Genomic DNA, 14,047 nt, shown 5'->3' on the forward strand with positions numbered 1-14,047 from the left:
ATTACATTAGACTCAATATCTCCATGAGTTGAAAAACATGTATATATAATTTAACATACGCTCTTCATAGAAATGAAGAATTAAAGAATAATGCAGGAGGAAAAAAAAAACAAAAAGAAACTATTCTTAAACATGTCAAAGAGAAAATGGTTTTAACTTTTAGGTTGTTTCATTTCTTACTTTTGTCCTTGCATAATATTTTTATCAGGGGATATAATATATATGCACTTTTGTGTCTCAAACTCCTTACATTATATTAATATAACATAAAGCATCAATAATTATCAATGCATTATATTAATAAATGCTAGCATTAATATATATTAATAATTATTAATTATAAATAATTAGTAATAATTGGCATGATACTAACACGAACAAAGTTCTATTAACATCTCTCCAATGATTACATAGTTTTCATGTATTCTTTTCAATAAAATTTATTTTCTGATTCCTAAGGCACTAATCTAAGCACAAAGATTATAGAGTTAAATAAAACCGATTGCTGTGGAGGGGGAAATTTCTCCCTTACGCTTCTTTAGTTCTTTGACTGGTGTAATAATTAAATTGACAAAAGATAGACTAAAAGTAGGGGGGTTAGTCACTAAGTCGTGTCTGACTCTTGCAACCCCATGGACTGTAGCCTGCCAGGCTCTTCCGTCCATGGGATTCTCCAGGCAAGAATACTGGAGTGGGTTGCCATTCCCTTCTCCAGGGGATCTTCCTGACCCAGGAATCGAACCCTGGTCTCCTGCACTGCAGGCAGAGTCTTTACCAACTGAACTACAAGGGAAGTCCCAGACTAAAAGGGAAAAAAAAAAAAAAGCAGATTGAATTCACACACACAAAAGTCTCATACAAATAGGGAACAAAGAGGGGCCAAAGAAGGCAGATTCTAAACTTTTTTAAACAAAGAAGCAATAAATTTGTGAGCAATTGACAGGACAAAGTAACTTTGTTTTTAGATGCTTAATTAGTGAAGAATCTAAACAGTTAGGACTCTATAGAAAATTAGTGAAGAAGTAATAAGGTTTATTCAGACTTCTGAGCCCTCAATTCCCTATCTCTGAAGATAAGGGTGTCCTCTACCTCCAGATGCAACAAGGGCACCTTTAACAGGAGAAATTTATTTCCTGCTCTCAGGGAGACAGTGTCCATCTTAAATGAATGGTTTCTTAAGTAACTTTAATTCTAAATAATCAATATGCTACTTCAGAGTATTTTGGAGTGGCCTGCCTCTGGGCCCCCACTGCCGGGAGCCAACACACGGGACCCCACCCTTGGAAAGGCCATAGGGGAGAAAAACCTTCCGAACAAGGGCGAATCAGGTTATCAGGGATTTCGAAAAGGTCAGCTCACGAGACCCTGCCCCTAACAAGGGCGAATCAGGTTATCAGGGGTTTTTTGAAAAGGCCAGCTCACGAGATCCCACCCATGACAAGGTCATGAGGAGAAAGCCTGATAGGCAAGGCAGATCAGGTTTTCAGGGATTTCGGAAAGCTGCCCCCGGCTCTCACCTTAAAGATGATATCTGTCTTTCTGATGCCTGCCTCAATGGACTACTCCCTAATTTCTCTGACACAGGCAGGAAGGCCTTCCTCGATCTCTTCCCAAATAAGAATCAATTTAGAATTTTAATCAATAAGTTTCCCAGGTGGTGGTATTTTATGAAATTATTTAGGGTGAAAGGAGTGTTTTAATTTAAACTCCTTTGCTGGTAGTTTGATAGCCAAATGCCTTTTTGCCCTTGGTACTAATATGCATGATTGCTTATAATATCCTAATCATGAAATAGCATAAAGAACCTGATTATATAAAAGCCCTAATAGATAGAGAGCCCTTTTTAAGGGGTAAAGGAGTCCTATTAGAAAACATAAGAAAATTATTCTATAGGTGGTTATTGGGTTGTGATTTACTTGCTGTGTTTTTGCTTGCTGTATTTTTGCCTTTGATGTGCTAAGGTTGTGTTATAAAAACCATTGTTAATATAGTTGAAGATCTAGGGAAATAAAAACTTAGCCCTAGTGTGGTAACATTGAGATGGTTGTTAATTGTCAGCCAGGACTACTAGGTAGAAGCTGCCTCACTGAAGCCGCAGAGTCTGTATGGGGTAAACTTATTAGATAAACGCAACTGACAACTTTTGCAGAAAGATTAATTTTTGTATTAACAAGAATATAATTCTACTCTGTACTACTTCTCTATGACCCTGTTACCTTTCAGTTAAGGTCATCATAAAAACGGAAAATAGGTTTACAATCACCTGATCTGCATAAAATGTTAAGAGCCTCAAAGATAATATGCTAACAATTGCTATAAAATTTAGAAAGCAAAAAAATCCTGCTTTTCCTAAAAAACAAAATGATGTAATGCTAATCCTGTGCAATCATTAATAAGCATCTTGTACCTTGAAAACGTTCTGTAAAAGGGTATAAAAGGAGTTGTCAAAAAATAAAACACGGACTTGGCCCCATCAAGGCTAGTCTCACGTCTCTCTCTCTCTCGCCGACGCCGTTCATCCTGAGGGTACCCCCTGGATCCTGCCGAGGCTGGACCCCGGCAAGTGGCGCCCGAACAGGGACCCGAAGGTAAGCCCCCCCATTGTTCAGTTTTCGGAACGGCTAGGACCCCACTAGGGCGCTGCAGGCCCCCCTGCATAAGATAGGTAGGGTGAGGAAAGTGGGTAGGCTTTAGGTTTCTTCTTTAAAAACCCCACTAGGGCATTACAGGCCCCCCTGCATAAGAAAGGTAGGGTAAGAAAAGTGGGTACGTTTCAGTTTCCTTCTTCTCTACAAATCCTTTCCTTTTTCTTCTTCTAATTACTAACAAAAATGGGTAACAGCGAGTCAAAAGAAAGGCAACTTTTTATTGGAGTGATATTACAACTATTGAACAAGAGAGGTATTAAAGTGAAAAAGGCCAACATTCAATCCTTTTTCACATTCATACAGGAACAATGCCCTTGGTTCCCAGAAGAAGGCACCGTTAACTTAGATACATGAGAAAAGGTGGGAAAACAGTTAAGAGATTATTATACTTTAAATGGACCGGAGAAGGTGCCCACCAATACCTTCTCCCTGTGGGGCATGATTAGAGATGCCTTAGATCCAACTCACGAATCCGAAAAAGTAAAAGTTAAGGAAAATGAAGACGTTGATGAGTCCCAACCGAACTATCAACAGTTAAGACAGATGTTAGCTGCTATGAACACTGATAGTCATCCAGAAGGTAGGGACGAAGAAGAAAAACAACTTTCACCCCAAGATGAGGAAGATTTAGAGAAAGCAAAAACTCGTTATCATTCTGATGAGGATTGGCCTTTTTCTGCCCAAGACGCTCCTAAAAATTTAAGAGATACATCTCCAACTAGGCCTTCCGTAAAATCTAATTCTAAAAACCCTAAAGTATCCGTAGAACGGGATAAAAGAGGCAGAGAGCGATTTCGACCCCCCATGCCTCCCCCTCCATATAGGGGTAAAGACCTTTCCTTAGGTTTTTCACAAAGAAGGGTGCTTTCAAGGCCTGAGGATGATATTGACCCCTATCTTGAGGCTTGCTTTCCTGTATTATATGATACAGATGAAGAAAGCCCCGCTTGGGAACCCCTTCCAATTAAACTGATTAAGGAACTCAAACAGGCTTGCTCCTCATATGGAGCTACAGCCCCATATACCTTAACATTATTAGATGCTTTGGCAGCTAGATGGATGACCCCATATGATTGGAGGGCAGTTGCTAAGGCTTGTTTATCTGGAGGACAGTATCTACTTTGGAGAACTGAATATGAAGATTTGGCCCATAAGCAAGCTAGGGATAACTATAAACATGGTCCAAAACATATTGTGCAAGAAATGCTGGCAGGGATTAATGAATTTCAATCAGTTAGAGACCAAATGAATTTCGATAGAAAAGCTCTAGAACAAGTGACAGCTTGTGCTCTCGGGGCCTGGCGTTCCTTGCCTCAAGGAAAAGAAATAACCTCTTCCCTATCTGACATAAAACAGAAACCAGAAGAGCCGTATGAAGATTTTGTATCTAGACTTATTGAAGGAATCCACAGGGTCATTCCTAGCGATGAAGCAGCCGAGATCTTAATAAAACAGCTAGCATTTGATAATGCAAATTCTATCTGTCAGACCTTACTTCGCCCTATAAGAAAGTCTGGAGATATAAGAGAGTATATTAAACAGTGCGCAGATGTAGGGCCAGCAATGATGCAGGGCATAGCCATAGCTGCAGCTATAAAGGGTAGCTCTTATCAACAAGCAATACAGTCCTTCTTTGCTGGTAAGGGCAGTCCTCAAAATGGCCACTCAAACAGTCAGGGACAAAATACTAATCTAAATAAAGCCTGTTTTTCCTGTGGTCAGATGGGACATTTCAGCCGTACCTGCCCTCAAAAGGCCACTAATACTCCTTTGATGGCCCCCAATCTTCCCAAGGCCCCCTGCCCTCGCTGCCAGAGGGGATACCACTGGGCCAAAGACTGTAGATCCAAGTTCCATAAAAACGGAACCTTGTTAGTTTCTGGCCAACAGTCGGGAAACGGATTGAGGGGCCAGCCTCAGGCCCCGACAACTATTGGGGCAACGACATTAAACCCATTCAAACTCTTCGTCCCGTCACAAAACTCATCAGAGCAACCCCAGGCAGTACAGGACTGGACCTCTGTTCCACTGTCACAACAATACTAACACCTGACTCCCCCGCTGTAAAAATTCCCACTGGTGTTCATGGCCCTTTGCCTAGAGAAATGATGGGACTGTTAATAGGCAGGAGTCCCACATCCTTACATGAGATCACAGTAATTCCAGAAGTCATAGACTCAGACTATACTGGTGAAATTCAAATAATGGTGTCTCCCCCCACTAAGACTATTCAAATATATAAAGGACAGAAAATAGCTCAGTTGCTGATGCTACCTTGTCATGCTGACGCAAAAAAGGCAGCTTCAGCTGCCAAGCGTCAAGATGGGGGATCTGATTCAAGTAATTATGCCTTTTGGGTTACACAAGTTACTCAAAAAAGACCTATGAAGACAATTCTAGTTAATGGTAAAAAGGTGACTGGCCTGCTAGACACGGGAGCAGACGTTTCCTGTATTGCGGGCAGTGACTGGCCTAGTACTTGGCCGACTCAAAGCACAGCCAATGAGTTGGTTGGCATTGGGAGAGCACCTTCAGTGACAAAGAGCTCACAAATTTTACCTTGGTATGTAGATAAAGACTGTCAGGGACATTTTCAACCTTATGTGATTCCTTCGTTACCCTTTACTCTTTGGGGGAGAGATATTCTTGCTCAAATGGGAGTTTTGCTGTATTGCCCAGATGAAAAGGTGGCTACACAGATGTCGCAGATAAGTTATAATCCTTTTATGGGTCTGAGTAAAGATCAAGAGAGACAAATTGAGCCAGTTGTCCCAAAAATAAGAAGAGAGAGACAAGGCTTAAGATATCCAAATTTATAAGAGAGGCCATTGTTCTCGCTGCTGACCCCATAGTCTGGAAATCTCCTGATCCGGTGTGGGTGGAACAATGGCCCCTAAATTCAGAAAAACTTTCAGCAGCACGACAATTAGTGGAAGAACAATTAAAGGCTGGACATATAGAGTCTTCAAATAGTCCATAGAACACGCCAATTTTTGTAATTTAAAAAAAATCGGAGAAATGGAGACTCTTACAAGATCTAAGAGCAATAAATGCCACTATGGAAGATATGGGAGCCTTACAGCCTGGCCTTCCCTCGCCTGTGGCTGTTCCCCAAGGCTACAATGTTATAGTGATTGATCTTCAAGATTGCTTCTTTACTATTCCCTTAGACCCTGAAGATAAAAAGAGATTTGCCTTTAGTCTTCCCTCAGAAAATTTTAGACAACCTCATCAGAGATTTCAATGGAAGGTTCTTCCCCAGGGTATGAAAAATAGTCCCACATTGTGTCAAAAGTTTGTGGACGCTGCCCTACAAGGTATCAGGGAGAAACATCGAGATGTCTATCTAGTCCACTATATGGATGATATATTGCTAGCACACCCGGATAGGGTTTATTTACAGGAAGTTTTGATAAAATTACAAGAGACTTTGAATCGCTGGGGCCTAAAAGTGGCCCCTGAAAAAATCCAGGTGAATATGCCTATAACATATCTGGGAAGAATCTTAAATAATGAAACAGTTACTCATGTACCTTTGCAGCTTAGAAAAGATAATTTGGTTACTTTAAATGATTATCAAAAGCTGTTAGGGGATATAAATTGGATTCGGCCCTTTTTAAAGTTGACTACTTCTGATCTTAAGCCTTTGTTTGACATTCTTCGAGGGGATCCAGACCCCACCTCTGCTAGAATGCTGACACCTGCAGCTAAGGAAGCCTTAATGAAGGTAGAAGAAGCTTTAAATAAAAATTATATTAAGAGACTTGATTATAGTATGGCATGGCAAATTATAGTGTTGCCCACAGCTGTGGCCCCTACAGGGGTGCTATGGCAGGAGGGTCCCCTAAAATGGTTGCATTTACCTGTCACGGCCAAAAAGGTTGTGGCCTGTTATCCAGGACTAGTGGCTACTTTAATAATTAAAGGAAGACATAGAAGCATTGAAATGTTTGGTAAAGAACCATCTGAAATCATAGTGCCTTATAATAAAGAGCAACTAAATGCCCTTCTATCATTAAATGAAGACTGGCAGATTGCCATTGGTAATTATCCGGGACAAATTTTACACCATTTACCTGCTAGTCCTTTATTAAATTTCCTCTCGAGACATCCGGTGATATTTCAAGAAAGGTGTCAAGTTTCCCCTATCGAGGGGGCAATGTTGGTGTTTACAGATGGGTCTTCTAATGGAAAGGCTGCTATTGTCACTCAGACTTCAAAAAGGGTCTTAAATACTGGAGAAACGTCAGCCCAGAAAGCAGAATTAACAGCCGTGATAGAGGCGTTCAAAGAGTTTTCAGATCAGGCTTTTAATTTATTTTCTGACTCGCAGTATGTAGTTAGGTTGTTCCCTCAAATTGAAACGGCTGTTTTACCAAAAAATAAAACCACAATTTTTATATTGTTATCTACCCTTCAACAGCAAATTTGGAAAAGGTCAAAGCAATTCTATGTTGGACATATAAGAGCTCATTCTAATTTACCTGGACCCCTCCATACGTTTAACCAAGAGGCAGATTTGCTAACCCAAACCATAGTGGCCAGTGCTTTTGAAGATGCTAAAGCCTCACATGCTATGCATCATCAAAATGCAACTGCCCTTCGATATCAGTTCCATATTCCTAGGGAATCTGCACGAGAAATTGTTAGGACATGTCAGCTTTGCCCTACTTCAGTTCCCACTTTACCTTTTGGGGTAAATCCCCGTGGCTTACTACCTAATGTGCTTTGGCAGATGGATGTAACACATGTTCCTTCTTTTGGAAAGCTATCCTTTGTGCATGTTACTGTAGATACCTTCTCCCATGTCATTATGGCTACTGCCAGAACGGGAAAAGCCTATAAAGATGTAGTTCAACATCTTTTTGCCTGTTTTTCCTATTTAGGAATGCCAAAATCAATTAAGACAGACAATGCTCCAGCTTATACTTCTAAGTCCTTTAAAAATTTCTGTGCCCAATTCGGTATATCCCACTCTACAGGAATTCCTTACAATCCCCAGGGACAAGCAATTGTAGAAAGGGCACATCAGACACTTAAAACACAAATTTCTAAATTACAAGAAGGGCAGTTCAAATACACCACGTTTTGCAGCATGCCCTCTTTGTGCTCAATAACCTTAACGCTGATCAAGCCGGTTTAACAGCTATGTTCCGTCACTGGAACCCAGAACAAAAAGATATGAAACCTTTAGTAAAGTGGAAAGACCTCCTTTCCGGACTATGGAAGGGACCTGATCCCTTGCTAACCAGTGGGCGAGGGTATGCTTGTATTTTCCCACAGGGTGCTGACTCGCCAATTTGGATTCCAGACAGACTGATTCGCCATGTCACAGTCCCCCAGACCTCCGGTTCCCTCGCAGCCTCAGCCACAAAAGAGGAAGAGCACTCCTCTGCCCTCGCCTCGGCCACTCACCCGAGAAGTCCAGCAGACTCGGAAACGACCGGCAACAGAGATCCCGGAGGAACCAACAGCGGATCCACCCACTAAACAGATGTCACGGCTTTCCATAAAAGATGGCGCCCAACCTCCTACTCCTTCACGTCGCAGAAGACCACCAGGACGTCCTGCGCGGACAACTCAGCAAGCCTCCATACCCACATGGGGACAAATTAAGTCACTCTGTCATCAAGCACAGGGAATAGCTTCCCTGCAGGGATCTTCAGCCTCTCCCGAAAGGGTTTTCATTGCTATGCTTGCTCTACTGTCTTGTCAGGCAAGTGCTACCTCCTCTACTTCAGAAAAATACTGGGCGTATTTCCCTGATCCCCCGACCTTCCAAGTAGTTACTTGGAACAGCGACCCTATACGGGTCAACACAGACCAGCCTCATCTCTTGGGAGGATCCTATACTTCTTATGATAAGGATCATTATCCCATCAATTTTAATTATACTTTTAGGGGATTAACGGATGATCTTCCCATTTGCTTTAACCTCCCCCATAGTCATACAGGTGATCTCATCACTCCTTCTAAGGAGGGATGTGTTGGAGTTTCCAAAAAAGCAATTCTGACAGATTCTCCAGCATCAAAATTTTCAGACAAAACAGGAGATCGATTGGTTTGGATATTACAGGCCCATATGCCTGGGGTCCTTGACCCCTATAAATCTTTGTTCCTTAATGCTCCACCAAAATATCCAAACTGTATTGATGTCGCTCCGTCAGATGTCATATGAAAAACTATAGACAACCGCCTTGGATATCCAGTATGGAAATCTTGTACTTATAATTCAAAAATAGATTATAAAATACCGGGAGGTGGAAACTATTCGGTACAAGACTGGAGCAATCCAAATCCAAGTCAGAATCTAAGAGCTGTTTCTGACCCTGTTAGTAGGTTTAGCAATTGGAATAATGATTCCCTCCCTTGGCCATTGGTGCCCAGCAGATGGCATTATAATCAATTCGTCCCCCCCATGTTGTCCTATACAACTAAGGGTAAAACTTTTTGGCAACCAGAAATTTGGAGAGCCCTTGCTGCCACCTCCATTGTTACTTTAACTCGGCCAGAAAAGGATTCCACCTATTCTGTACTGGCTTGTTTACCCTCCCCTTACGTTTTTTTGTTTACTAATGATTCAAAAAGACTTCATATACAGATGAATTATTCAGGTGGGCCAAATATAGTCTACTGTAAACAATGCATGCTTTCATCCTGTTTAACCCCTCAATATAATATTTGTTCTTTTGTGGTACTGCAACGTCCACCTTATCTTATGGTGCCTGTCAGAGTGAACACCTATTGGTATGACAATCATGGTTTAGCCGTTCTACAACACCTACAAGATTTAATGCGTTCCCGACGGTTTGTAGGACTACTTATTCTAGGGATTTCAGCTTTGATAACAGCAATTACCTCTGTCACTGTGGCAGCAATATCCTTGACTCAACAAGTACATACCGCTCAATATGTCAATGATATGTCAAAAAATGTTTCCTTAACTCTAGCTACGCAAGAGATTATAGATAGGAAATTAAAAGTAAAAATAGATGCCCTGGAAGAAGCAGTCATGCATATTGGAACTGAGTTGCAGGCTTTAAGGGTAAAGTTAGCGTTATCCTGTCACGCCGACTATCGGTAGATCTGTGTAACGCCCCTAAAAGTAAATGATACGGATTACAATTGGGAAAAGATTAAAAATCATATTTCAGGTATATGGAATAGCTCCAGCATTAGTTTAGATCTTGGAAAGCTTCACGGTCAGATAAAAACCTTAGAACATTCCCGCCTGGACTTTACTACTGCAGGAGCCGCTAATGATTTTTTTCATATCTTTTCTAACTTTATTACTGGAAAAAATATCCTATCAACTATTTTCAGTTATGTTGCCATAGCAGGACTAGTTTTACTTTTCATTATAATCCTTCCTTGCATTGTCAGAACCCTCCGGCAGAACACTCAGAAGCTTGCGACTGAGATCCATCTGGCTGTCTTAAAAAGTAAAAAAAGGGAGAGATGCCGGGAGCCAACACACGGGACCCCACCCTTGGAAAGGCCATAGGGGAGAAAAACCTTCCGAACAAGGGCGAATCAGGTTATCAGGGATTTCGAAAAGGTCAGCTCACGAGACCCTGCCCCTAACAAGGGCGAATCAGGTTATCAGGGGTTTTTTGAAAAGGCCAGCTCACGAGATCCCACCCATGACAAGGTCATGAGGAGAAAGCCTGATAGGCAAGGCAGATCAGGTTTTCAGGGATTTCGGAAAGCTGCCCCCGGCTCTCACCTTAAAGATGATATCTGTCTTTCTGATGCCTGCCTCAATGGACTACTCCCTAATTTCTCTGACACAGGCAGGAAGGCCTTCCTCGATCTCTTCCCAAATAAGAATCAATTTAGAATTTTAATCAATAAGTTTCCCAGGTGGTGGTATTTTATGAAATTATTTAGGGTGAAAGGAGTGTTTTAATTTAAACTCCTTTGCTGGTAGTTTGATAGCCAAATGCCTTTTTGCCCTTGGTACTAATATGCATGATTGCTTATAATATCCTAATCATGAAATAGCATAAAGAACCTGATTATATAAAAGCCCTAATAGATAGAGAGCCCTTTTTAAGGGGTAAAGGAGTCCTATTAGAAAACATAAGAAAATTATTCTATAGGTGGTTATTGGGTTGTGATTTACTTGCTGTGTTTTTGCTTGCTGTATTTTTGCCTTTGATGTGCTAAGGTTGTGTTATAAAAACCATTGTTAATATAGTTGAAGATCTAGGGAAATAAAAACTTAGCCCTAGTGTGGTAACATTGAGATGGTTGTTAATTGTCAGCCAGGACTACTAGGTAGAAGCTGCCTCACTGAAGCCGCAGAGTCTGTATGGGGTAAACTTATTAGATAAACGCAACTGACAACTTTTGCAGAAAGATTAATTTTTGTATTAACAAGAATATAATTCTACTCTGTACTACTTCTCTATGACCCTGTTACCTTTCAGTTAAGGTCATCATAAAAACGGAAAATAGGTTTACAATCACCTGATCTGCATAAAATGTTAAGAGCCTCAAAGATAATATGCTAACAATTGCTATAAAATTTAGAAAGCAAAAAAATCCTGCTTTTCCTAAAAAACAAAATGATGTAATGCTAATCCTGTGCAATCATTAATAAGCATCTTGTACCTTGAAAACGTTCTGTAAAAGGGTATAAAAGGAGTTGTCAAAAAATAAAACACGGACTTGGCCCCATCAAGGCTAGTCTCACGTCTCTCTCTCTCTCGCCGACGCCGTTCATCCTGAGGGTACCCCCTGGATCCTGCCGAGGCTGGACCCCGGCACCCCACAAGACCAAATCTCCATCATTAACAAGTCCTCTCATTTATGATAATATTTTGAATGACAGTTAATACAAAGAAAGAAAAAATAGTTGTCATACCATAGTTTTTCACATATGTCTAATTCAATTGTTAGTTTACGTGAACTTTGTTTAATTTGGAAGACAACATTTAACTTTTAAATCTAAAACCTACTTTTCTTATACCTAAAATTAAACAGATAAAACCCTAACCATAAATGAACAGAAACAGACTTGATTTTGCTAGCTTGATTTTGGGCTTCTCTGGTGGCTCAGATGGTAAAGAAACTAATAAAAATAAATGGAAAAAGAAAAAAAAAAAAAGAATCCACCTCCAGTGTAGGAGACGCAGGTTCAATCCCTAGGTCCAGAAGATTCCATGGAGAAGCGAATGGCAACCCACTCCAGTATTCTTGCCTGGAGAATTCCATGGACAGAGGAGCCTGGTCCACGGGGTTGCACAATGTTGGACATGACTAAGTGACTAACACTTTCACTTTCAACCTGATTTTAAGTTGTAATTTATTTTAAACAAATAATGAAAAAGAGTAGTGACCTGTGGTTTCCAGTCTAAAACATTTTTTATGTTCACATATCAGCTAAACTGCCATTGTCCTACATCTGGTATTTGACAGCAACATTGTTTATTATAATTCCTTTTTTGTTAAACCAAAAGGCTCTTTGAGTTTGTTTTTACTCCATATTTTAACAGATGAATTGTGTTATCTCTGCACAGAAGTTATTTTTATGCTTTAACTTGTGAAACTTACCTGCATGCATGTGCAAAAGCAAGCAAACTGCTGCTTTCTGCCTAGTGCCATAAAAGTCCTGGACTATCTGTAGCTCATCATTTTCTCCAGCAATTATATTTGAACAAAGTCCTGAAACACAAAATAGATAATTCATCCAATGCAACCAGGATCATGAGGGTTTCTTAAAGTGATTTCCCTATCAAGGTAGTAACTACTATTGTTTGATCGTGCTCCCTGTTTTAGTTCCCTGGGCATGAAATGGCACATGGAAAAGACATTAGTCTCCTGAGGCACTCAGTATGGTCATTTCAGTTTCTTAGTTAGAGGAAGCTGAGAGTTAACGTTTCTTTTAAAAATGCCATGTTATGTACAGCAAATATTTTATGCTTTCTAGTGGAGTAACTTCAGCAGCTCTGATTTCACTTAAAGAAACCTCAACATTGAGAAATTATATTTTATCGAACACTGTCATAACTAAGTAAAACAAACTGACTTATAAGCAAAATTAGCTTTATATTATTACTAATACCTGACTTTCCTATAATTTTATCACATTTTATGTACATTACAATACAGAAAATAATGTGACTGTACACTGTTGAAGTTATAAAATGTATTTTGATGTGAGATTAGGTTTTGAAAATTTGTTTGCAATGGGTTCTTCGTAAATCAAATATGATAGAGAATAAAGATGATTTATAAAGGTTAAAAGAGATTCTATGTGCCCAAGATTTGCTTTATCAAAGATAATTCCTGGGTGGTGTGGCCTAGTGACTCTCTCCAAGCTATTTTCACCAAACAACCTAATTTTCTAGTCTTCAAGCTCATTTTAATTATCTTTTATTTATCTTTGCACTTTGCAATTTTCCCTTGGTCTGTAATTCTTTGCCCTAGAGAATTATCATTGTTGACTACTTAACTGACAGATAAGTCCAAGCTCAAAATTATCTCCTCCCATCACCACCAAATCAAAATCAGACTTTTAATCTCCTCTTGCCAACAGTTGTAAATCACATCGACCTGGATTGACAGCTTCTTTTTCTTTCTCCTTTCCTTTTTCTTTTCAGTATATATCACTAATGAATTTCTTTTCTTTTTTTTTATTTGCAGACCAATCCTCTCCCACCACCCCCACCACAGACATTCTCTGCATTTATTAAATCATTTTATTCCTAGTACATAGAATATGATCTGGTAAATAAATATTTGTTGAATAAATTAAACAAATTGATTCAAGAAAAGTTCCTTACACATCTTAAAGAGACAATACACATAAGATTTTCTCTAAATCTTTTATATTTGAATAATTTTGTGGATATAAATATACAATACAAATATGGAATATTCTGGCTATCATATGGGGTATCTCATCTTTTAATTCACATTTACTCATAGAATTTTATTTATTATTTTCCAGCTATTCAGTACTATCAGCTCATATTTTTCTCTTTCACCTTATGGCTATTTAAAAGAATTTCTAACAATCATGGTTTCAATTTCCAGATCATTTTGATGTTTACTTATAACTGATTTCAATGTTTCTTGCTCATTTTTATTCACTATATCCACAAAATGTTTTCTACATCAATTTATTTTTGAAATGTATGTAACCTTCGTTTTTGGTGAAACATGTGGTCACATTTGATAAATTTTCCTTTTGTCTCTAGAAAGTATTACTCCAATATAAAATAGAGTTTAAAACTTCCCTGATAGTTAAATAACCAAAAAATATTATATTCAGATTCTTTATAATTTATTAACTTCTTTTCTATTAAAACAATGTTTGAGAGGGATGAACAAAAATATATGCTAATACTGAATATCATTTAGCTTTTTTGTATAGTTTATGTAAATATTTC

General features: G+C 39.3%; 1 protein-coding gene across 1 annotated transcript; it reads left to right on the top strand.

Annotated features, from left to right (window-relative positions):
• The first annotated feature begins 7,880 nt into the window (after positions 1 to 7,880).
• On the top strand, positions 7,881 to 10,450 carry LOC136144284 (uncharacterized). Its single transcript, XM_065902046.1, has 2 exons — positions 7,881 to 10,185; positions 10,247 to 10,450. The coding sequence occupies exon 1, from the start codon at positions 7,975 to 7,977 to the stop codon at positions 8,824 to 8,826; it is 852 nt and encodes a 283-aa protein (XP_065758118.1). The 5' UTR covers positions 7,881 to 7,974; the 3' UTR covers positions 8,827 to 10,185; positions 10,247 to 10,450.
• The last annotated feature ends 3,597 nt before the right edge of the window (positions 10,451 to 14,047 follow it).

The sequence above is a fragment of the Muntiacus reevesi genome, chromosome 11 (assembly GCF_963930625.1).
Source record: "Muntiacus reevesi chromosome 11, mMunRee1.1, whole genome shotgun sequence".
Classification (NCBI taxonomy): Eukaryota; Metazoa; Chordata; class Mammalia; order Artiodactyla; family Cervidae; genus Muntiacus; species Muntiacus reevesi.